General features: G+C 37.7%; 1 protein-coding gene across 1 annotated transcript in view; it reads left to right on the top strand.

Annotated features, from left to right (window-relative positions):
- LOC112956408 (glutamate receptor ionotropic, NMDA 3A) overlaps positions 1-25,364 on the top strand; it is a gene marked incomplete at its 3' end in the record, with an annotated part of 56,299 nt that overhangs the window by 6,219 nt on the left and 24,716 nt on the right. The window contains exon 2 of the mRNA XM_026049920.1: positions 21,184-21,788. Coding sequence (XP_025905705.1) covers positions 21,184-21,788 — 605 coding nt within the window. The remainder of the gene's footprint in view (positions 1-21,183; positions 21,789-25,364) is intronic.

Raw genomic sequence — 25,364 nt, 5'->3', positions numbered from 1 at the left:
TTCGTTATTATTTAAGGAAATCTTGGATATATCTTGATTTGAATATGCACTGTTTTTTTCAGGTTAGAGGAAGCAAAAGTACTGTATAATGTCCTAAGACCTTAAAAACTGGATAGTGCAGCATTATTTTAAATAAATACACCAAAGTTTCATAATTCAAATCGTTTCAAACACTGAGCAAGCTGTATCAAATACATCAAGGAATTATTACATAGATTCAGAATGAACATTAAATCTGTAATTGTTTAAGGTCTCTATCTCTGAGGATCCTTTGGTAAAAATATTTCATAAATCACTTTGGTCTTGAAGTACATCTAGTTCTGTCAAATCTTTTCAAATCACTTAGCTTTATGAATTTCTTTAATATTTTTAGTTATATTAATCCAATTTTAAAATGGTTGTAAAAATTAAGATTTGGGAAGAGWGGGGTTCTGTGTTTTCAGATTGCACCAGTAGACATATGCAGCATAAAATAAAGGACTCTAAATAATGAACTGACAGCAAAAAAATCAAAACTTACTTTCAGAGTTACTTTGTAGTCTGAAATATGTTTGTCTGTTATTCTCATTTATCTCCTGTACTTATTATGCCTTACCAGCATTTGGACAAAATATCAAGTTGCCTAATGACAAGATTTTCTCATTCCTAATCTTGTACTACTTCTGTTATGCAGAAAAAGCTAACGTTGACTGCAGTACCTTACATGACTCTTTCTTCTGTATTTTTTTCTATTACAGATATTCACAAAGCAAAGCTTCACTTCTTCCACAGTCTAAAAGAAATCTTGAATAATCAGCACTTTCATGTTAACAATGAGTGTTTAAACTACAACATCCACACACACAAAATCTACAGTTGTAGGTTGCAGTGGGCARCATAATTGTCCCCAAGAATACATAAAAATATATATAGTTTGTTTGGGTAAGCAGAGCTGTAGAAATTGGCAAACAGACAAGCATATTGCCGTATTCAAAATTCAGTTCAAAGAACCCTTACAGAAATTCTTATCTAGGGTATGTTTAATGAGTTATTTATTATTTAGAAACATTAAATAATGAATACTCCTAACATGAGAAGTTTAGGCTATGTTGGTTTTAGTTATAGTTTTAAGTCAKCAGATAAAATGTTTAACTTTGTGTTATGTTTTTTTCCGTGTAATTTTTTGAGCTTGAAAAAAATCTGGGCATTGCATGGCTAGAATTTATGTATTCCTTGTGATTAGCAGAAAAGCAGAAAAACACTTTAAAAAAAAAAAAATCCCAGATCAATCATTTAAAAAAGTTGAGCTGACTAAAAAGCTTTTAAAGGAAGAATCATCTCTACAGTTCTGTTGAACAAGGGAGTCTTCTGAAAGTTACTGCAATGTGAATCGTTATTTTATGTACATGTTATGTATATCTTTTATATATATTATATGCATATATATATGCAGACTTTACTATGCATAGCTAAAATATGGAAAAAAAGTGAAGGAAGAAATGTAGAGGGAAAACTAAAAGATGTAAGTGTAGGTGACCTAGGGAGAGCGAATGAGAAAATAAGCGGAACAGAGAAAGAAAGGAAGAAGTGCCCTTCTGTGTCCCTTTCTCTGTCACTCTGAAAGTGTGAAAACAAGACCTGAATTTTACATGATAGCATTTTACAAGGATCTGGAATCACCAGCACAGAGTGAAGCAGCTTGCCCAAGCACAGTCTGGGTTGGATTAGTATCTCGATCTCTGGCTAARGACAATTATCTCCAAAGTGTGATGCTTTCCAAAAGAATAGTGAAAGCTTTGCAGAGAACTGCTAAACCAACATCCAGGAAGCAGTGAAAGGAACAGGGATTAGGTAAAGCTGGATCAGAGCTTATCCTGCTGTAGGGAGACCTTCTGGCAAAAGAATATAATTTTGGATGGTCATAATTAATGAAAAACTTTTTTTTCCCCTTGATACTGAACGTGACACCTGGGCAGAGGCTAGTCATTCCAGAGCACTTTCCAAAACCAGGGTTCATCTGCTCCACCATTTCAAGAGTGCTTGGAGGTGGGTAAAGACAGTTTGGACACTGCCAATATGAGACCAATAGTTACCCAAAAGGCATTTCCTSATAAACAGGAAGGCTGTTAGCAAGCCCAGGCATGGGGAATTTTTGACTGAAGTTCTTAGTCATCGGTGCCAACTCTTTGCTTCTTATCTGGCACTGAAATTCTATCCACTCTCCCAATTATCCCGCCAATCAGCCAAATTGGTTCTCACCACAATGAGGAGAGGATGTGCAGATGGTGGAAGTTACAGCAGATTCTGGAGAAAGATTTAAGCTTGAGTAGGCAGCAAAGATAGATGATTCATTTATTAAGAGAGTCACACACGAACAAAACCGTTTGTGCAAGGGACTTCTCAGCAGAGTGACTAAGAGGTTCACAATCTGGCCTCAAGTGCTTCACAGCTGTCACATCAAGCAACTAACATGCTTTGTGGTAGTTATTAACAACTACAAAAAAAAAAAAAAAMMCAAAAAACTCGTCAGGAAGGGACTTGAGTTGTCAAAGTGGCATATCACAAACTGCAATCAACCACAATATTTGTTGTGTGCCACCTGGGTAGAGTAGTGGGACAAAATGTTTATGTTGCTTGGTGCTTGGTTTTGGGTATAAACAGGTTTGCAAAACCTCGCCCCAGTCACAGTCAGACTTAATGTTCACCCCATCTTGAAATTAGTGATTGTCCTTTCCCCGCTGTGTCCTTCAGTACAGCTATCCACAGCTACCTGTGTTCCCATACGCCTCCCTGCTGGTGTATGCAGAGAGTCAGTACAGTACTACATGGAAATTCCTATGTCTATTAAGTGCATTTCCAGTTGATAGTGGAGCGGTGGTGCTGAACTTCTGTGATACACCCCCAGATCTCTGCTGCTTGGGGTCCCCTTGGGCCAGATCAAAGCACTTTGGAAGCTTTGCTCCCTTGGGAGCAGGTGGGAAGGCATCAATGCAGCATGGGAATACAGAAGTCTGATCTGCAGCGTGCTGATTAATTAATTTATATCCAGAAGTTTTCAATCACCTGAGTCTGCTTGGGTGCTGAAGAGGTGGAGAAGGTGAGGAAGAAAAGAAGAGGGAAAAACAACACAGGTACACCCTCAACAGTTGCTAAAGCATAGTAAACAGAAAACACCCAATCATTTGACTGTTCTTATTATACAGCAGGAATGTGAGGAAATTTAGAACCAGGCACCATTTTCAGTTTCTTGCTACAGTATTTTCATTACTTTTTCCTTTCCAACTTTCATCTGTGATGGTAGTTTCCAAAGCTTATTTTACAATGTAGAAAGTATTTGAAATGCGTTATAAAAATCTATGAATATGCTGCATGGGCATATTTTAAACACTTCATATTTCCCTAAAGACATACTATTCCACTTTCAGCTTTTTTAAGACTGTGAAAATCATTGCCCATGCTGTTCGTAAGACATTTTACAAGGTTTTCTAACTTAAGAGAGAGTTAAAAGACATGACAGATTTTCAAGCATAAGCTAGGGTTTAAAAAAATGAAGTTTTGGATTTGTTGCAAGGAGAAACTATTAGACATAGCAATTAATATCCAGCAAGAACAGCTGTATTATACACCATGCTCTCTCAACGATGCTACTGATAAAGCAGTTATATTACACTCATTTTAATAGCCTACTTACTCAAACCAGCTTAAAAAGATTTTTTTTTTTGCAAATCAAATGAAAAGTCAGTATTATTAATTCAGAGTTTGACAATTTTCTGGTGCTGTTTTAGATGAARGCATAATTATTTATCACTTTCTCAACTTGTAAGGCTCGCTCATATATCAGTTAAACAGCTCTCAATAGGAAAAGATTTGTTATTAAAAATTTACTGTGCTCGATAAACAGCAGAACATAGGAAAAATAGATCTAAACTTTATGAGGAAGTAATAGCTGCCCTCTTTAGACAGGCTATGGGAACTGTTTGAGCTATAACTTAGCTTTTCTCAGCACACTAATACCATAAAGTTAATTTTGCTTCTACATTAGAAAGCAATAAGAAGAACCAAAATTATGTATTTGGATTTCCTCAGTTCAAATTTCATGTGTTAGTTGAAAACTATAATGCTCTTAAGGGACAAATATATACCCAATAATGGACTTGAGGGAAGCAAATGTAAGTAGTTAAAGCAAAAAAATTGGTATCTCTGTTTCAAGTGTTGGGACATGAAAGCTTCTAATGTCATTGCACCGTGTTACACTTGCAGTTTCCAAGAGAACTTATTTTTATTTCCAGAGAACAAAATCAACAACTCTCTTAAGGAAGTATATACTCAACAATCATCTCTTTTTTTGTGTGATCATCTGGCATGCGGATATCCTGTGCGCATTGCATTTTCTTGCCCCAAGAGCTATGCTAGAGGGACTTTGGTGTCATACAAATCCCAAGACCCTGCTAATTCCCTTTGCAAAACTAGTGACACAGCTCTGCAAGGCAGGCAAATGTCCTGTTGCAGTTATGAGCCGCCTTCCAGCTACATGGAGGGGCAACTCATGCCAAGGACATCAATAAAATTGCGTATTTCAAGAGCTTTCCTTACTTCCCTTTGCTGTAGTTGTGTGTTAGTGATCATGAGACAAGGGATGATAAACTGAGGAGAAGATCAGCAGATCTTACATGCTGTTTGAGGCTAAAACATAGGAAAAGGTTGGTAGGGGGGAGTGGTGTTCTCTTTTCCCGTTTCCACGCTTGCAAAGGATGTGAATAARAAAGTATAAATAGTGTAGTTGACACACTCTGCTCAATCAGTATATTTTCAGCAAGTAGAATAAGGAGAAGAGGATAAAACATGGCAGTCGTTTTTGTTTCTCAGATATTCTGAGAGAAAAACACAGCTATTAAGTAATCACAACTTTTAGAAGTTTGTATAAAAATATAGCCACGTAGAAGCACACTGGGTGGACTGGTAATCAGAGGTCTTTTGACCTCTGATTAAGAATCCTGCATCAGCAGCCTTTACAGGAAGCCAAAACCATAATTTATCCAGTCATCCCCATGATCTTTTTTATATACGCTTGAATTATTTGCTTAGTACTGGTTACTTTAATACTTCTTAATTAACACCTTTTTTTTCATTTAGGTATATCCATAAACTCTCTGTAGATAATGTAATCCTTTTAACACTATGTATTACACATGCATTATGCCATATTGTGTTTAATGTTATCTTTCTTTTTATAAATAGTAAATCCTTCAATACAGAATACTCATGAAAGGATTCCTTCTTACAGAGGACTTATTTTGAGAGAGAGAAAGAGAGAGGTGGATGACTGACCTGTTTTTAATATTAATGACCATAATCCTCAACAGGCTTCAAATTTTATTCTCTTTAGGCTACATCATTTTCTCCTCTACTCTTCCGTTTTTCAGTTCGGCACTCTCATTTCATCCTTTCCTTAACTAGTCCGTTGATCTTTGTTCTGAGATCTTGTTTTCCACTGTAAGATTGTACAGATTCTAAATAAATAGATTCTTGACTCCAGAAAAAGGCCTTACTGCTCTATTGTGATACAGATGATCAGCAACATAAATTGTTCATCACTCACTGTTCATCACATTTTCTGAAGAGCACCAAAAATAAGACACTTATTTATAAATAGCTCAGCCTGCTAAATTCCAGTGAAGCAGAATTTTGTATCTTCCCACCATTTCCACAGTGCATATAAATATGTAACATGTAGTTACGTGAAAATTTGCTGTTTTAGTGATGTCCTCTTTGAGCATTCACAACCATACAGATTCACAGCGAAAGAATAAATTGAAAATTGAGACCTGGAGCAGGATGCAGGGACACATGATTAGCATAAGAAAAATAACTTGCTTGACAGAAAATGGGAGGCAGTTGCCCGAATCATACTGCTTTTGTACACCTTCCTAGAAGTATATGTTAAGGAGAAATGAATTGAGAATTCATAGTGAATGGTACATCTGATAATTACAGATATATTCTTGTCTGAAAAATATCTAAAAATTTTATGAATAAGCACAAAGGATATAAGCTTTAGGCATGCCTGCATGCCAGAGCCTTCCCAAGGATTATGGACCTGCTGCCTTCTGCTTCGCTGGCTTTAAATATAAACCAGTTTGAGATGTGGTCTTTTCTGGGTTTTTTTTTTTTTTTTTCCTCTTCTGACAGCACTAACATTAGAATTTGAGACACACATGGAGTCTGGAACTTGCAAATACTGCCCTGTTCCGTTTTGCTGTTCATTTTCTGTAAATGTTTATCCTAATATAATATGATTACTCAAATGTTCATGGAAAGCAAATGCAGAAGAGTGGAAGAAGAGCTGAACTGTTTTTGTACTTCATTCACCTGAGTATTTACCACTATTAAGAAAAGAAGTCAATATATTCAGACTTCATGTATGTTTAAGCACGGGAGTGCCCCAGCATAAGATGAGGAACTAGTCCAACAGGATCCGTAGCTTGTGGGTATTATATTACATATTCACAAGTAATCTTAACAATTCTGTCAACTTTAATTTTGCCTAACTTTGCCTTATTTTCACCAGAGAGTTTCCTTCACATAAAAACGTATAAGAAACTATCCACTGAGTAAGATCAAGTATAATTTGGACAATTCCTCTCTTTGTGAGAGCTTTTATTATGAGAGCAAATGCACGTCTTATGAGAGCTATAAAGAATTACTGCAGCATTATCTGGGATTAAACAGAGAAATGGCTTATTATTGTCAATAAGAAGCGGATAAATGAAATTTCAGACTGCCCGTTGAACTCTTGTGAGGATTCAAAAGGGAAATTCTGTCTTCTCCAATAGAAGCTTAAAAATTAATAGGAAAATAAAAATGACTAAAGACTGAAATAGATATTGGTTCACCTGCCCAGGAACATTGGAGTCCAAGTTCTTTTTCCATGTTTTGGTAGAAGTTTCTCTCCAAGCTTAAAAATTGTCCAAGACTGACAAAATTAGCAGCAACTAATTGCCTACTTCTGTGTAAGCACTAAGCCAGCTCAGTTGAGGAAACCGTGTAGGTAGCACTGGCTTGCTACCTGGAGCAGGGAAAAACAGAACTGGGTAGTGCTTTCCTAATGGGAGTAAAGAGGACAAAGGGGCCAAGGCCTGCGGTTTTGGAAGGCAAATCTCTGTTAATTTGGGAATTCCAGAAAGGTGGATGGAACTTCAGCACGAGTCAGCAAGGGTGACAGCAAGGAACAGGGGAGGGAACACTGCCCTCCTCATGGGAAAATTCCCATTTCCTTCACCACGAATGTCAAAGGCTTTTTTCCAGCAGCCTTCACACCTCTTTGTCCAACTCCTCTCCCCTGCAATTGGTTTTAAAGTTGGCTTGTGTTGAAATTAAGACAGTTAAATGAGTACAAAATCTTCAGTCAGTTTAAGAATGGTCTTCAGACAAGCACTGTTACTTTTCTTTCAAGGGAAAAATAAAATGATAATCATTTTTAAAAAGCTTTTCACAGAAGAGCCTACTCTCCATATCTCTGTTTTTTTTTTTTTTTTTTTNTTTTTTTTTTTTTTTTTTTTTTTTTTTTTTTGGCACAGCTGCCTGCTTTGTTTCTGTTTACTCATAATACATATGATTTTCATTTCCTATGTTCAGGCAGAACAGACAGTAAAACCTCCTTATTAATGCAGAATATCAGAACAGTCGTATAACAGAATTCACACCTTACAGCTTTTCCCTTGCTGTATCCCATATTTTGGAAAATTGACCAAGCCTTGCATTCAAGTAATAGTGTCATGCTTTAAAAGAGAAATAAAACTGGAGCAGGAAAAAAAGCATTCCTGTTTCCTTAGAGAATATACTGTTTTTGTGACTTTTATTACAGGTTTTCTCTCCCTGAAGGAAATGATACTATCATTTCCTGCAGAGAGAAGCAGTAGCTCTGATCATATGTTCTTGTCAAACTCATAAGAATGGTGCTCTGTCATCCATTCCTTTCGGGTTGTCACGGAGAATTAGATCTTCTGCTACAACATTCCCCATTGTTCAGATAGTTAAAAAGAATCACCAAGCCAGAAATAGTCCAAGTCCCCAGGCTTCGTTCACCACACTCCACAGAGCCATCATGGGGTTTTGGCATGGAGACAGACACACACATCTCACTGAGAGACATTAGTGAGACATGACACTTCCATATTTTATCACGACTGCTTACCCATGTTAAAATCCCAGGGTGCATTTCATTTTCACTAGTTCTTCTGCTCTCTTGTAGGAAGAGACAGTCACCCACTCAAGAAGCAGAAATAGTGCGTGACTAAGTATGTCATAGAACAAATGATTAACGCTAAGCAGTTTGTGCTAGCTGTTTGCAAACGATCCACGTGCTGACAATTATGTGCCAAAGCAATTTAGTGAATACCTAACTCAGGATATTTGCATAACTCAAGGTTGATTCCCAGATCATTAAATTCATGACTTTTGTGTTGTTTGTTAAATTCATAAAAGTCATTATTTCTGCTAGGCTATAGTATTAGTAGTATTATAGTACTTCATACTCCTAGTTAATAATACTGTGATGTAAAGGTTCATAGCTCAGGTGAATGAGATGCAGCTCAAAACGAGTTACAGCTGCTTTACATTAAGAGTTTATAAGCCATGAAGTGCAGAGGAAAAGCAGACAGTTGCACAAATATTCCTGATGTTTTCTGATTTGTGGTTAAGCAAATCAAGATACTGATTTGCCCCAGCTGCACCCAGGCTATGCACTGAGATTTCAGTCTCACTGCTGGAGTGTGTCAAAATGCTTGTGGAGTTGGTTGTTTACGCCTGCTCTTCAACTTCTTCATCACAAGTCTGTTGATGTTGTTGCTAAAGAACTGACTTTAAAAAGGCATAGGAATGATACAAGTCTTCAAATGGACAGGAATAGAAATTGCTGATCTGGAAGGAAGAAAATATGTCAGTAATGTCAATAGGAAATTCATCTCTGGCGAAGTTTACTTAGCAGAGAATATTTAAGAGCTTTTCTATTTACTGAGATGTGAAGCCCTACCAGATTCTAAAGCACAAAGCCCTTAAAAGATAAATTAAATATTTTCAATATACTTTAAGTGGTACTTTGCAATGGGTGTGGTGGTCTTGTAGGGAGGAGGGGACCAAGCTTTTCTCAGTGGTGGCCAGTGATAGGACAAGGGGCAATGCGTGCAAGCTGAAACACAGGAGGTTCCATCTCCAGGTAAGGAGGAACTTCTTTACTGTGATGATGACAGGAGGTTGTGGAGTCTCCTTCTCTGGAGGTCTTCAAAACCCGCCTGGATGCCGCCCTGTGCTACATGCTCCAGGTGAGCGGGAAGGTTGGTCTAGATGATCTCTAGAGGTCCCTTCCAACCTTGAATATTCTGTGATTCTGTGTCTTCAGGTTTTACAGAGCTATGCAAATCTCATATAGTCTTATAGTGCATTATTTTGTGAGAGGATATACTGACGGAGGCAGGCTCCAGGAATTCTCTGCCACCCACCAGTACCAACTTGGAAACCTACAACAAAATGGACAGATTTTCCTGCCCATCAGTCTCTTTTTTTAAGTCAGTGACGCCTTCCCAAAACTTAATTGTGCTCCTTAGCATACTGAGGGGAAGAAGCATGCCTATCTATCTGCATATGCAAATATGCACCTAGAGAGCTTCAGACATTTTAGAGAGCTAATTAAAGAACAGCTGCAAAACAAACAAAATATCCTATACACTCAGCTTCCTGGGCTCAGGCCTGTAGACCATAGCGGAAAGTAGTCATTTTTCCCCATCCTCCTCTCATTCATTCATTTTTCCTCATGCATGTGTGGCTGACTCCCTGAGAAAGCCTCTTACTGAGAGCTGTGCTTTACACTGATCTCCTGCCTTAGCAAGTGCTACAGCATAAGCCTCTCTGCTGCCGAATGTCCTTCAAGGCTGCCTATCACCACGTCTGGAGCTGAGCTGGGCTGCATAACCACAGGGAGATGGTGGGAGGGCAGCAAAGACGACTTTAGGGATGGAAACGTGCAGAGCCCAACTGCTCACTGCGTGTCTGTCCTCATGACCCCAGCGGCGACTTGTCCATATGGTGCAGAAAAAGCACCTGCAGGCGAAAGCTCATGGGCTTTCCCTCATGGTCTGATATTGGAACTGACTGTACTTGCTACAGGTGGAGCTAGAGGAAAGGAGAATTGCATTTATTTGACTTGTGCCGGTGTCTTGTGATTAGTGTTAGCTGCTGGCAAGTGATCATGTCAGACAGCAGTGGAGCCATGTGGCCCCATCAAGCATGGGATTCTGCCTTCCCCAGAGTGCACTGTCGCATATTTGCCTTCAGCCTGTGCCCACTGTCACACACTATGTATTTATGGATGGATGCAGCACTTAAAGACTAGATAGATTCTCAGAGGAAATCAGTTACCGTTGCTTCACTGCATCCAAACTGGGTGGCAGGTACAAAGAGGGGATAACTAAATATCATTCATATTCTGCAGTGATTTACAGACTCCATACAATCACTTGATCATTGGTCTGGATGTCTACTGAGTGTAGGGTGAAAGAAAACCTGCAAGCTGTAATCTATTCAGATATTTATGCACAAAAGAGAGCTGATGGTGCTTTTGAGCATTCAGATGAGAAATGAAGATTGAGTCACAACAGCAAGCTATAAATTTTCACTCAGATGGTCTAAGACATTGTAAATCAAAGGCCAAAACAGTCACGGAATGAGTTTTGTTGTATTTTTTCCTTCCTCTAGGCATATTTTTCAGTGTACCGAGTTTGCATGCTTTTGTTCTGTGGGGTCTGGTTTCATGACTGTCTACCCAAGACTCTACTGGGGTACGAAAGATAACTATTAAGTCTCTTACCCACTGAAAACTAATGAGTAAATCACAGCGTTCTATTGCTTGCAGGCATCGAGTCCTAATGAGGCAAGAAGTAAGGAATCTATTAGCCCTACTCAGGAAAGAAAGACTGGCACACTATACATACCACATACCACAGTGTACTGCAGTGTACAATGTCCACATGATTTTAGCAACAACCTGAAAAACGCCTGATTGTTACTTCATACATTCTTTTATGTAGTGAGRCAGCTATGTCTAGCAGTGAGAGAAATGGGAATTTCAAGCCCTAGGTTCTCGTTCTGTGAAAATCTTGGTTTCTGTCAAAATCTTTATCTCTCCCTGTGCAAAAGGATGTGAAATATTTATCTTATTTGAAGCTTTAAGAGTTTGAGGGCAGAAAGCCATCTCACAGAGGAGTGAGAAAACTGGATCCGCTGCCGCACTCATCTGTACACTTTGTACTCTTTCTTCATTGTGCTCCCTTGTACACCACTCGCTCTTCAGCAGGGGTTCTCCCCTTTCTACCATAAGACAGCAATTACAGAAGTTTACTCACCAAGGAAGCACCGTGTGAGAGAGGGATGTGACACTGGATCACCCAAATACTGCAGTTAACATCCAGACACTGCCTCTTCTCTCTGTGTGCTAGGTAATAATCCCTGCGCAGTCAGTCACATACTTTTGTGGCTCGTGAGGATAGGCTTTATTGGAAATCCATATGCTTCTGCTCTTTGGAGAGGGTAGGCATCTTCTGATTACCGAGTAATGCCCTGTTTTGTGTTTTACATGCCCAAGGGAATAGATTTGCTAACCCTGCCAAAAATGTTCTACCTTGAAGGGTTGCTCTTTCTGATTTTTAAAACTGGAAATTAATTCAGGGTCAGGAGAGAAAAATAAGGAAGCAATGATAAGACCTTAAAGTGAACATTACTCAAATCCCTGCCTGCTTTGGAAAAATGATGAACAGCAGTGCTAGGAGCAGACAAGCATCMCTTTTCCAAGGGTTTGGTTTTATTTTGCTTTGTGTTTTGCAGGGGGAGGGTGGATTTTTTATTTGTTTGTTTGTTTGCTTGCTTGCTTGTTCCCTCCTCCTGAGAAGGATACTGGTGCTGGCGCGGCCGTCCCGCTCTAGCCGAGTGTGGATGCGGATGCAGAGGGCACCGCAAGTGAGAAGCAGTGATTTGAGGCAGGCGGCGGGTGCCACCTAATGGGCTCGACCCCTAATGGGCCCTGACGCAGGATGTACTTGCTGCACCATCCCTTAAAAATAGCAAGCAGCACCTGTATTTGTCTTCTAAAAAGATGTTAGATGTATTATCATTCCTTTTGCCTCCCTTCCCCTGCACACACAAGAGCCAGTTATACTCTTTCTAATTTCCTAGTTTTCTGATTGAATGCTTAGTGTATTAAATAAGAAACCTAAAGTGGATATTTTTAAGTGCTATGCCTGGTTTTAAGCCAAGTAGATATATAGAGAATTCACCTCAGAGTCGTGATTTAAGCATGTAGCTTCATAAAGATGAACTACTAACTTCATGTACCCTGGCCTTATTTAATAGAGTTATGGATCTGCCTTTGTGGGCTTAATTCGTAGCTTTCTTTCATATGAAACACCATTATGCACTATCTATATAGATAGATTTAATTCTGTGGAACTTGCCCCAACAAGACCTGGAAGAAAAGGATGCAGTGTTGGGCTGGTGCTATTTTTTTGAGGAGCGTAAATTAGAATTCATTCCTCCCACTGCATGTTTCCATGTACAGCTATCACTTCAGTTGACTGGCGTGCAGGTACCTCTGCACTTAGCTGCATGCAGCACAACCCCAACATCAGCATGATTTAGAGCCTTGGAAGCTAATTTGATCATTGGCCACTGTCTTTGAAGAGCAGCACCCAAACTCCAGCGAGATCTGCCAAGAAATGCCACAGCAACCCAGGCTGTCATGGCCCGAAGGTGCTGTTATGATCCTGAATCTCTTTTTATGGCTCTGGCACATCATGAATAGGAAACAATATTTTTTTGTTGAGTTGCCACCTCCTCCCCATCTGCCTCCAGATCAAATGACCTAGTTTCAATCTGCTGAGCCGTGAAGACAGGATAGGATTGCATTGCCTCTTGGTAGGTATATAGTCATTTGTAAATATAATGAGACTTGGGAAGGGCCCACTACTGAGAGCACAGGGAATGCAAAGCCACAGAGGGAGATAGACAGCTTTGGAGCCAGGCTGCTATTGGACTGACAGGTGAAAAAGACGCTCTTTATTTTATTCCTTGCTGCAAGTGTTGATGGTGATAAAATTCTAATTGACTTCAATGCTCTGTAAGTACACACTTGAGCGTGGACAGTATCAGTTTTAATAAAACAAAATCTAGTTCTTTTTACCTGCATAATCTCAATCTGTCTTCTCTGTACACTCTTTCTTAAATTCTACACTTTATGTGTATATATATATATACACACACATATATATGATGTTTTTCATATCTGAAAAGCAAGGTCATAACCTGTTGTGCTCGTGAGAAAATAGCATTTTTTTGGTGATTTATTGCAAGAAAATCCATCTTGTTGAGGAGAAGGTGAGAGGGGAAGGAGGGAAAGCCATTTGCAAGAGGGTTTTTAGCCGAGAAGCCCAGCAGGGATGACCTGCTAAGAACCGTAGTATGGAACTATGCTTGGCAGTACTTGTTGTAAATTACACCCTTGATTGCCTAATTCTCTGCTAGGTATTTTTAACAGGTAGCCCTCCAGAACAAGGCAGCAGACAATCAGCATGTCTAATTTATGTGAGCTACAGAAAATCATCTGATATGCAAAGCCAAAAATATAGTTAGCCTAATTGAAGTTTAACAGTCTAATCAAAGATTTATTATTGTCTCATTGCAGTGATAATAATACAATAGGCAAATTTTCCCAATATTGAAGCTCATTCTCAATAATGATACAGGTAACATGCACCTACTTTGTAGTGTTTGTTCTGTTTCTTAGGAGTTGTGCTCATGCTTCTATGCCCCACTGTCAACATCACAGATCTTTATGGAGACAGAGCAAATGGGGTGGAGTGAGGTTGTGACAGCAAGGCTTCTGTGTACTGAGTGTTCTGACAGAAGGAGAATAATGTTGATGGTGGGAATTTCTAGGTTTGGTTCTGGTTATTTTTATATGTTTGTTAACTCTGCTTAATTTCTTGCCCCAAATTAATTCACAATTCAGTCTTTTGTCCAAAATTGCAGTATGTGTTACAAATTAGGCATATTGAATACTTGTTCTTTCTGTATTCTTTTTATTCCTAAAAGTGTTTGTAGTCAGTTCTCAGTTTGCATTCTCTTACTGACCATTAATTGATCTTTACCCTTGCGAAGTCTTGTGTCATCCCGTGCTTCCCATTCCAAGGCTTCCAATATYGTTTGATGATTCCATTTTTGGACATCACAGAATCACAGGATAGATGAGGTTGGAAGGGACCTCTAGAGATCATCTAGACCAATCCCCCTGCTCCAGCAGGAGCACCAAGAGCATGTGGCACAGGGTGACATCCAAGCGGGTTTTGAAGATCTTCAGAGAAGGAGACTCCACAACCTTGATACGATGCTATTATTTTTTTCCTGGTAGCCTTGAAGCAGTAGTTTCCTGGTAACCCAAATAAATTTTTATTAGTGGAGCATATATCATTTATCTGGATTAATAATCACTTTACAAAAATAATAACCCACATTCACATATGCACATACAATACATGCTCTGGTAACCATATAAACCACAGATAAACTACAAAGAGAACAGTGCCATTGTTATGTTGTCAGAACCACATTACCACAATGGGGCCTTCCTTTATCACACCTCACACATAAAGATGTCCATGAGTAAAGCAGTGGAGATGTAATTTTGCAGCCCCGCAGTGTGTGTTAACATTTAACAGTCCAGATGAAAGCAAACATCACAAAATGTGTTAGTGGGAAATGGCATGATAAAGAAACCCTGAGGCAAAGCTAGCAAAGATCTCCTCATTCTTGATGGCTCATGCATGCCTGCTTGACAGATACTGATCCCATACTGTTTGGAGATTCAACAAAATACTGTTCAGTAATGAATAGTCCACTGCAAGAAATGTTCACAGGCCTTATTTTTTGACATCTTTTATCCAAACATTTTCAAGGACTTTGCAGACATTAATTACATCTTCTTTCCCTGAAGGGAAGGATTCTCCATGTAATCATTTTGACAAGAAATAAATAATGATTTACCAAGTGTCAATAGTCATGTGAGGAACAAGAAATAATCATTCAGATTCCCTACATAAACTATAAACCTATAAATTCTTTAAAAGCAAGCAGAAGTGTCATCTTCCCCAACCTACGTTATATCTACAGTAATATATCTGCACGTGAAAGCAGAGTCATGGTTAAGGACCACTGTCTCTCATATGAATCCTGTTACAGAGCAGAAGAGATTCTCTAGGGCTTTGCATTTCCATTTCTAGGGAGCAGGAATGTTTGCCATGGAGAATTAGTGCAGCTCCCCCAAATCTATCTTTATTTACATTCATTTGCCTTTTTTATTCGTAACATAAATTTTAGCTAGAGAAAAACTATTTTGGTGCTTGGTATCTGTATGAGATTGCCTTTGACAGACTTCAAATTATTTATTTTTCTCACTCTGGAGCAAAGAATTCATGGTTTTTGAAGAAGTATTTTAATTACAATAATTTTTAAGTGTTTATGTAGATAAATAATGGGTCTTACYTTCCAAAATAGCTGGATGTTCACTTTGTATACTGTCTGCTTGACCTGGTGGTGTGCTTTACGTATTCAGATTAATTTGTAGTGTTTGCATGTAGTCATTTAAGATGTGAAACAACCCTAAGTCAAGACTGACTGGTCTAAAGAGAAAAACCATTTAAAAATCATTTTCAAGACAAACCAAGTCAAGCTTTAAATTATTTTAGTTATTGTGGATTTTCATTCTTTTAAAGTCAGCAGTAAATGCCTTGTTAAGATCTGCCTATAGAAGTTGCCTGGAGAGATGCCAAGCCTCTTTTGCTGCAAAAATCAGATCAGCTCTAGCTAGTTTAAATTAGCTCTTCCTTCTCAGAAGATTGAAAACTGTCTGCAAATAATTGCCTTTAATTTTGAGATTTACCTTTTTTCATTTAATGCTCTTTGTCAAGAATGTTTATGTGTGAAGACAGAAAAGCTATGTAAGAAAAGAAACAGAAGAGTTAGTTAAGACATCATTCCTTTATTGGGCCAATGAAAGAAATGTCTTGCTTGATAAAGGCCTGTTTTTAAAAAGATAAATGGCCTAATCATCTCAGGGCTAGGATGTTATATTCCCTAGAGAACCAAAAGACAACATTTTTTTTTTCTGCTGGCTAAATAACAGAAGAGACTTACTAGAGCTATTTTTAATCATACTGATGCTACTTGAATAGGAGTTTAAAAGTGTTTTGCTGGATGGAGGATGTACCAAAGCCTAGAAGCAGACTCTGATGACTGAATGATGACTGAAGGCCATGTCAAACCTCTGTAGATTTCAGCGAGGCTCAGAGCGAGCCTAGGAAAAGCATGACCTCAAGGCCCTGCTCCGAGTGCTGTATAGAGAAGAGGTGATGGATTCATCCTGGATCCATTCACCAGCCTTTGAGATGCCTGGAAGGGAGGGAACAAAGAGAGGAAGAAATGGAAGAAGGGAATGAAGGAGGGCTGTCCCAAAGTTCACCTCTTTTCACTTGCAGGAAATGTGATTTTCCCAAAAGCAGAATTACTCTCTGCTTTGCCAGGTGCCCTGTAGAACAACTCAGTAGCAATACGGTGGGAAGCTTGACATCCTGTGGGGCAGTTGGCTGGACATCTCCATCAGAAATCCTGCCAGGAGCCGTCAATTTTCAGTACAGACAGATCTCTGAGAGACAGAGCATCTCTCTTTATGACATTAAATGAAAAACCAGTGGTCCACCTTTATCATTTAGAGAATGGAGTTTTAAGTCTAAACCTTGTAAGTTCAACTGTTGAAGAAAAAGACTCTGAATTGCTGAACCTGCTGCATCAGTGACATTTTATTTACTCTCAGTCTTTGCAAAACTGTGTGAGTCCTCATAGTTGTTCTGTAAGCCAGAAGGCCTTTTTTCCTTAAAGGAAACTGATTTTCAGGTAGCATTATGCTTTCACTTTTTTTTTTTTCTTTTTGTGAATATGTATTTAAGTATTGTCTTTCCCCTCAAGAGGGAAATAATATTTTCTGTGTTACTTACTGTTACAGTTGACAAAAGAACATTTACATATATGCTTTTAACCCTGCTAATGAAGCTATAATAATGTCAAATAAAATGTCACTGTAACTGTGCCTAATTAGCATTGCAGATTTGGCTGAAGAGATACATAGTAAGATCCTTCAGGTTGTAAGTCAGTCCAGCTCCAGGCATTCACTGTATTTGTAAGATTTACAATAGCTAAGAGTGGGTCTACAAAATGCTGAAACACAGTCTTGAAAAGTACTAGAGTTCAATGAAATGCAAGTCACGTTTCAGTAGTTAAATGAGCCTGTTATTTCAGGTATCTCAGGCAATGAAAGTGTAAAACTGTTCTTGTTATACAAAAAGTAAATAAGTAATTACTGTCTCTTTTGATGAAGGGAAGTGAAACAACACAGATCATATAAACTTTTATATTCCATGAGTCGCTTTATTCAAAGCCCATTGAAGGTCAGTGGAAAGAATGTTGGCATCTGATGCAAAGGCCATTAGTCAGAAATTAAAGATTCTAGTCCTGTCTTTTGTCCAGTTAAAATCGAAGTTGATCTTGGCTGGTTTATGAAATAGAAACAGAAGATGAGCAATAAAAAAAAAAAACAAGTTCTTATAGATGCATTAAATGTTTTTGTTAAATCAGAATGCATAAATGCAAGTACATTATTAAAAATGGATAACAATTAACATTACTCAAATGAGTTTTAATTTTGTGTAATTTAAAGAAAAACTTATGCAAGTTGTATCATCTTTAATAGCAGATTGAAGCCAAAATTAAACAAAACAATTGGCTTTCCATATGTGCTCCAATTTTAAATGAGGCAATTTAACAGAAATAGTCAAACTCTAGTAATTTCTAAAGTGAGTTGAAAGTGATTTTTTTTTTCCTAAGAATTTCAGTAAGGATGGATGGGCACAGTTCAGTACACTGAAATTACCTCATAAATCTTCTGTTTCATGATACATGCAATTATGTACCTCTAAACTATCATTTAAGATGTCAAAAGCCTTTCTTATGAGAATCTGCAGTCTCAGTGATTGATTCTGTATGACTGAATAAGCATTTTGGGATGTTCTTCATTGAAAAGCAGTAATTGTTTATCATTTTATAGAATGATGAATAAACAAAAATATATAATAGCATTAAGAATGCTGTAATATCAAAGGCTGTATCCTGACATGTAACTTGTACCATGTACATTTTTCATGGGCCATTTGCTCAACTAAGTCATGAAAATTACAAATCAAATGTTTTGGTAGAAAATCAGGAAGGTATTACAACATATCCAAATATTACTACTCTTACTACTAATCCACATGCTTTTCTTGAAGATTTTACTTCTTTACATTAAAAAAAAAAAAGAAAAAAACAGGAAAGTTAATGAATAGTTCACTAATCTCCTTGGTTAAGATGTAAGACTACATGGGCTATTTCAACCATCATTCCCCATACAAGCAAACATTAACAGCTGGATCAAAATTAACTACCAGTTCTTCCTCAGCATCTGCAGAGGGGCTGCATGTTAAGATGAAGATGAAGATGAAGAGAAAGTCAAGCAAAAACCAAATCCCAACTGACTGGGTTTTATGGATATCCTTGCATCTGAAAATTCTGAGGTCAAGTTCATAATCACTTCAGTTATATCTATGATCTGTTCCCAAAACAATAAAGAAAAGATGCCCAGTAATAAGGAATTCAGTAACTGGCAGATCATAATGGTAGTGAGAGCTTGCATAGATGCACTTATGTTGGCATTACAAACTGGTGACAGGAATTCAACTTCACCTCATAAATCATTTTTTAAAAGCAATAGCAATCTAAATCAAGTTTTCTTGAAATGCATCCCTATTGAAATGATATCTCAGTACKATACCTGAGCACATTAACAGCTCCAGGTATTTCACATATACATGTGAAATGTATATTTATTTTATACATCATATGTTTTTACACTGGACATACTGTGGCTAGACAAGGGAGGTTTTACTTAATGTAAAATAGAGCATATGCTCTGGCTATAGCATGAGGGCACATGGTCTTTAAAGGCTGAATAGAGTGAAAGGTGAGTTCCCATGCAATCTTATATATAATGTCTCCAGGGAAGGATCCACAAATGTGCTAGGGCCCACACTGCTGGTATATGGTATCAGAGACAGCGAAGTGATATGGGCCTAACCAGACCAGGGAACAATTAGCAGCACAGTGAAGGTTTAGTTCTCCTGTCTCCTCTCTTCTCCTCTCCTCTCCTCTCCTCTCCTCTCCTCTCCTCTCCTCTCCTCTCCTCTCCTCTCCTCTGTTCATCTATGTATTTATTTTTCTTCCCTTTAGTCTGTTTTATTTATTAGGATGGACGCAGTCATTATTACTGAATTCTGTTCCTCCTTAGCACATGGTAGGTTTTCTGCATCCAATAAATGTTATATCTGCACCTATGCTGCAATTATTGTACTACTGTACTTTGGATGTTTTATTTCTAGATAAACTAAAGATGATCGCTCTTTCTAATACTGGTATAGCCAGGTTGCATGCTATCATTTGTATATATATAAAATATACTTTGCCATAAGAAAAARCAATCTTGTTTCAGGTTAAAGGTTAATTGTTTGAATTAGCTTCTCAAACCCAGATATCATACATACTTCTGTTTCTTTTGTTTCTTTTGTTTTGTTTTCAAAATAAATCATATATTTTAAGTAATAGGCACTGTTATCCAAAATAGAATTTGGAGTGTCTGCATAGGTTGGGCTCTTGTGCATTCAGTAACTTGTTCTTTATCARAGAATGAAATCTCTTGTTTATTGGCAGTACATGATGTGCATTGATTGTGAACAGGGGTCTATTTAATTAGCTTATTCATGTGGCCATGTTAAAAAGCCTACAGGTAACTAAAACAAGAGGTAACAAAGAATGCTGAGAGAATCTTCAATTACAATATTCTCTCAGAATTTAAATGATCTGCTCTGAAAAACACAGGATCAGTTCATGGAACTGCAAGTTAACAGAATGAAAGCTGGCTATTTATAAATAGCATTCGGCCCTTCTCTGTGTTTCTCATTCCACCCTTTACATCTGCATTGAAGCCCAGATTCTAATCTTAGTAAAACTAATGCAAATCAAGAAATCATTGTATTATTCCAAATTCAGAATGGCATTTGTAAAATCCAGACAGACTTGAGTCTATAAAGAGCATTAAAAGACTATAAAATCAACATGACAAGATTTTGCAGCAACTTTAAACACGATAAGGTTTGGATTGGTCTTGTACATAATACAGTTTATATAATACAGTTTACATAATACAGTATATAAGGATGAAAAACAGGTTTTAAATGTAAGTGTCAAATAAAATTACAAGAACATACTGATTAGCCTTTGAACCTTACTGTTTTTTGGAAAAAGTGTAAAGTTCTGTTATGTTATAAATTACAGAGAAAAAAAAGTGAGTACAGAATGATTATTGACCAAATACTTTCCATCAGACAATTAATGGAGTGTGCATATCTTAGCCTCTTACGCTTTCAAAAAAATTGACCTTTACCAAAGAATCAATCTTCTCATGTGTTATTGGCAGTACATAATGTATATTGATTGTAGCCTGTGATCTAGTGATCTATTTAATTAACTTATTCATGTGCCTTTGTGAAAAAAGGCCCCAAGTACAAAACCAAAAGATAACAAAGAACTGAGGGTTCRTCTTCATTATTTTTGTCTTTTGGCAAACTTGTCAGCATCCATTAGATTTAAACTGATACCATGGCTAAACCAGAACAATGCAGGCATATTTTTTCATGCGTGCTGTTACAAAAACTGGGAATTCTTTGTCCAAGAATGCCAAAGAATCCAAAACTACAAATGTACTTAATTAAATACGCTTTTTTAAAAGTAGATTCTTTGATGGCTGTTGAAGTCAAGAAACTCTTGCTCTTGAATTCCTTGAATTAACAGTCTGTATAAGCAGAGTGGGTATGGATTTCCTTGTTTCTTCTGTTGTTCCCTTGATCAACAATGGACAGCAGCTTTATGAGGGAATGTGTGACTGGCATATGAAAATGAAGCAAACTCATTAAGATTTGAGTCCGGTATCTTTCTAATCAGTATCTTCCATATTTTTAATTGCAGAATCCCCTGCACCTGCAGATGAGCTTAGAAAACTCATTGAGTTCTGATGCTGATGTTACTTTCTCAATCCTTGAAATGAACAACTGGTACAATTTCAGCTTGATGTTATGCCAGGAGGAGTGGAACATCACAGATTTCCTCTTCCTCACACAACAGAGCTCCAAGTTCCACCTGGGATCCATTATAAATATCACAGCAAATCTCACTTCAACTAGCGACCTTTTGAACTACTTACAGCTTTACCTGGAAAGCATCAAAGAGACAACATCTACCATTGTGATGTTTGGATGTGACATGGAAAAAACAAGGAAGATTTTTGAAATAACCACCAAGTTTGGTGTGATGCCTCCAGAACTTCACTGGATTCTTGGGGATTCACAGAACGTGGAAGAACTGAGGACAGAAGGTTTGCCACTAGGTCTCATTGCTCATGGCAAGACAACACAGTCAGTTTTTGAGCATTATGTGCAGGATGCAATGGAGCTTGTGGCTAGAGCTGTAGCAACAGCCACCATGATTCAACCAGAACTAGCTCTTATTCCAAGCACAATGAATTGCATGGACACGGATGAAAGGAATATCACTTCAGGACAATATTTGTCAAAGTAGGTGTTTCCCTTTTTTTTTTTTTTCAGCTAATATTTTTAGTATAATACCAAACCTTCATTTTATTCTCCCTACTCCATCATTCTGAAGTAAATAACTCCAACATAATGCTGTTATGTCTCTCTAACTTACATTTATTTCAGTATTTCTTTCTGCTTCTAATAATGAAACCTAAACATAACTGTAGAGACCAGGTTTAGAATAAGATACAGTTCCATGGAAGTAGAGATAGCACAGAAAACATAACACAGGTTACAGGCAAAGTTCCAATAACATTTTATGTTTACATTCAGAAGTATAGCAGGGAAAATCAGAGCCAGTGTCAAATTTGGTGACGTTAACTATACTATATAATATACTATAATATACTATATTATAAACTATAGACAGCTTCTGGGAACCTGTCTCACTACTGCTGGTGCGGTAGAGTTACGTTTGAGCTTAGGCTGAGACTATTGCTGTAGACCATTGCGCATCACTGTGCTGAACTTACACCCAAAACTGCCTGGGTTATGCACATATATACATATATATATACACACAAATATACATATATATATACACATATATACACATATATACACATATGCACAAATATTCTGATTTTGAACAAATGAGAGAAATGTAGATCCCTTTTTAAACCAAGCAAACAAAAAAGTCAAAGATGTAAAATGCTATCCATGTAAGGAATAGCCTAAGAAATTATCTGAAAAATCTGAGAAAAGGTACACATTATGGAGGATATGTCAGAGCTCTGCAAAATCACTATTGAAATGAATAAAGCAAATAGGTAYATATTCTTCATGGTATTTAATTGTAGAAGAATCAAGAGTATGATGTAAAGGTGGCATTAGCAAGGTTCAGAACAAATGAAAGCCAGCACTTCTTAAAGATTTCTGCAAAAAAAATTAGCAAACGTAAATAGTTTAGTAGTCTCTTGCAGTAGAGAGGACACACAGAGGAAACGCTGTATAGACAGAGATTGCTACAAGTTCTTAAAGTCCTAGGAGCTCAGTTACAGCATTAGGAGGAAACATGGAATGTTTGGCCTCTTCTTTTTTTTTTTTTTTTTTTTTTTTCCCAGGCATGTGCTTATGGGTGCTATTAAAGACAGGATAACAGGTTGGCTTTAATCACTGCAATTGCTTTTGTAATGCTTGAGTGGGGCAGATAACCTGATGGCTGGGACTGGTGTATTTGAATGAGAAAAGTAACATTTAATTCGTTGCAGTAGCAATGACTTCTGAGGCATGAACCTCTGATGAGCAGCTTAACTGTGAACAACCTTGTCCTTTTCAGTTGTGTTTTCAGGCAAGCAACTTACCTCAGTTGAGGACACCTTTAGCTTTAGTATTTAATCATATTTCTGTTTGAGTTCATCTGCCTTTATTTGTAGCCCCAGAGCAGGAGTGGGCTGCAGAAGGCCAGGTGTTAGATCTTCCATCACTATTACAGAGATGGATGTTGATAGAAGTGATGCTGAAGTGAATAGCACTCCTACAAACTGGCATAGCTGAAACCGGTGCTTTCATCCCAATATGGCACTCATACATTGTCTGTGCAGACACTCAAATGCCACCTTATGGCACCCAAGAGCAGAATATAAAGAAGGAAGACCGACCCCATAATACAGAATGATTTTCTCTCTTTCTCTCTTTTTCTCTTTCTCTCTTTCCCTTTCTCTCTCTTTCCCTTTCTCCCTCTTTCTCCCTCTTTCTCCCTCTTTCTCCCTCTTTCTCTCTTTCCTTTTCTCTCTCTTTTTCTCTCTCTTTCTCTCTCTCTCTTTTTCTCTCTCTCTTTCTCTCTCTCTCTCTCTCTCTCTCTCTCCTTTTTTCTTTTAAGTACATCTGAAGATTAGGCTTTTGTAATGCTCCACCATTATTAATTCCTATTATGATGAGGTCAGATTTCTGGTCTCTTCAAGTCTGCTCTGGGGAGCATCCCTGTTGCCAGAACAAGGCATTAGAATATTAAAGTCATCCAATCTTCTAGCTTTAAGAAGCTCTTCTTCTCGGTAGTATCAGCAACTCACAATTTCACTGGCTGCTCATTCGGGTTATTGCAAACTGTTCAGAAAGAGAGGGAAGAACCAAGACATCAAGCTTGAAAGAAAATGAAATCATTTAATTAAATCATTCTCAAAAGTGCCACAGTGGTATCTMTGCCAGGATATGGAAGAACTGCTAAAGCTTTAATAAGCAGTAATTACAACAACACACATTGAAAATAGGAATAAAACTGGGAAGAGCAAATGGCACACCATTTGAGCTCATTATCATTAGTTAAATTGAAATAACGCTAGCAAAGCTTTGATACCAGCTTCATGTCCTATTGTTTTGATTGCCAGCTCATTGATACAGACATAACCATAAGGAAATTAAATCAGTTGCCTGATTTGAAGATTGTTCCTATATCTTCTGAAAGTTGTACACATGAACTTTCTGTACAAATATGTGAGTATGCCTGCTAAAAGAATAAGTCCAGGTATTACCAGTGTGTCTKTGATACTCAGTACCAGTAATTCCCAGAGAGTTCACACTGGAGACACCTGGTCTAAACCGTGTAGTTTATCTCTCTTATTTGTTATATCTATATCTAAAAGTTGTTGGTGAAGGCAACTTCTCCATGAAGCCTCTGTTACGAGTTTTACTAGTGCTGCTTATAGCATAGGCAAATAATTAGCAGCCATAACAACCCACATGTATAGCAAAGCATTGTTAGAGTGTCTCTCACTTGGTTTCTCACATTTATTTTGACTAACTACCTGTCACTAGCAAAGATAGAGAAAATGCAAATCAGCTATACAAGTAAGCTTCTACTTTGCTAAGGCAGAAGAGCCATCCATTTAAGTGCTACTAAATCTCTCAGGTAAATGCTTCTAACTTAGTTCAGCCCCCAGAGGTATAGAGGGTTTGATTCATTCTCATGGGCACACTTATTTCTACAGTAAAACTCAGGGAAACTCAGGGAACAGTGCATAAATTGCACTGTTCTCATTCTATCTGTTGAAAATAAATCTAATGCACTATTCTATAGTTTCGTCTATTCCAAAGACACCTGGTCTGTGGCATTCCAAATTATTTTGTAATAGAGACTGTAGGTATCAGGGATTTGCTGGTTTAGTCTATGTGAGGAGTTAGCTCTCTTAATTTTGGCATTTTCTGAATTGCAAACACTATTTTCCACATTTACCACTTCTTGCAACATTTCGCACACAGACACATCTACACGTTAGCAGCTTATACTGTTTTTGTAGTAGTGATGATCTCAGCGTATAAACCCAGCAAGGTTCCAAAGAAAGAAAGAGAATAATTTTTTTTTAAAAAAATGAGGAGATAGAGGAAAAACAGACAAACTTATGGGTCATCTATGATTCCTAGGATTGCCTTCCCCCTAGAAACTTTACATTGGTTAGACTTGCATACACAAACACATGCCAACATACGCAGTCAAATATATATAAAATACAAAGTGGGAGGAGACCATTAGTCAATCAACAACAAACACTACTGATTATTAAGTTACAGTATCATTTAGCTAGTATTAGATTAAGTACTAAAAGCACATTTTGAAAA

The sequence above is a fragment of the Nothoprocta perdicaria genome, unplaced genomic scaffold (genome assembly GCF_003342845.1).
Source record: "Nothoprocta perdicaria isolate Ctin4 unplaced genomic scaffold, notPer1 scaffold_63, whole genome shotgun sequence".
In the NCBI taxonomy this organism is placed as follows: domain Eukaryota; kingdom Metazoa; phylum Chordata; class Aves; order Tinamiformes; family Tinamidae; genus Nothoprocta; species Nothoprocta perdicaria.
Note: the sequence above shows the minus strand (reverse complement) of the source record. Positions and strands in the feature narration are given on the sequence as shown.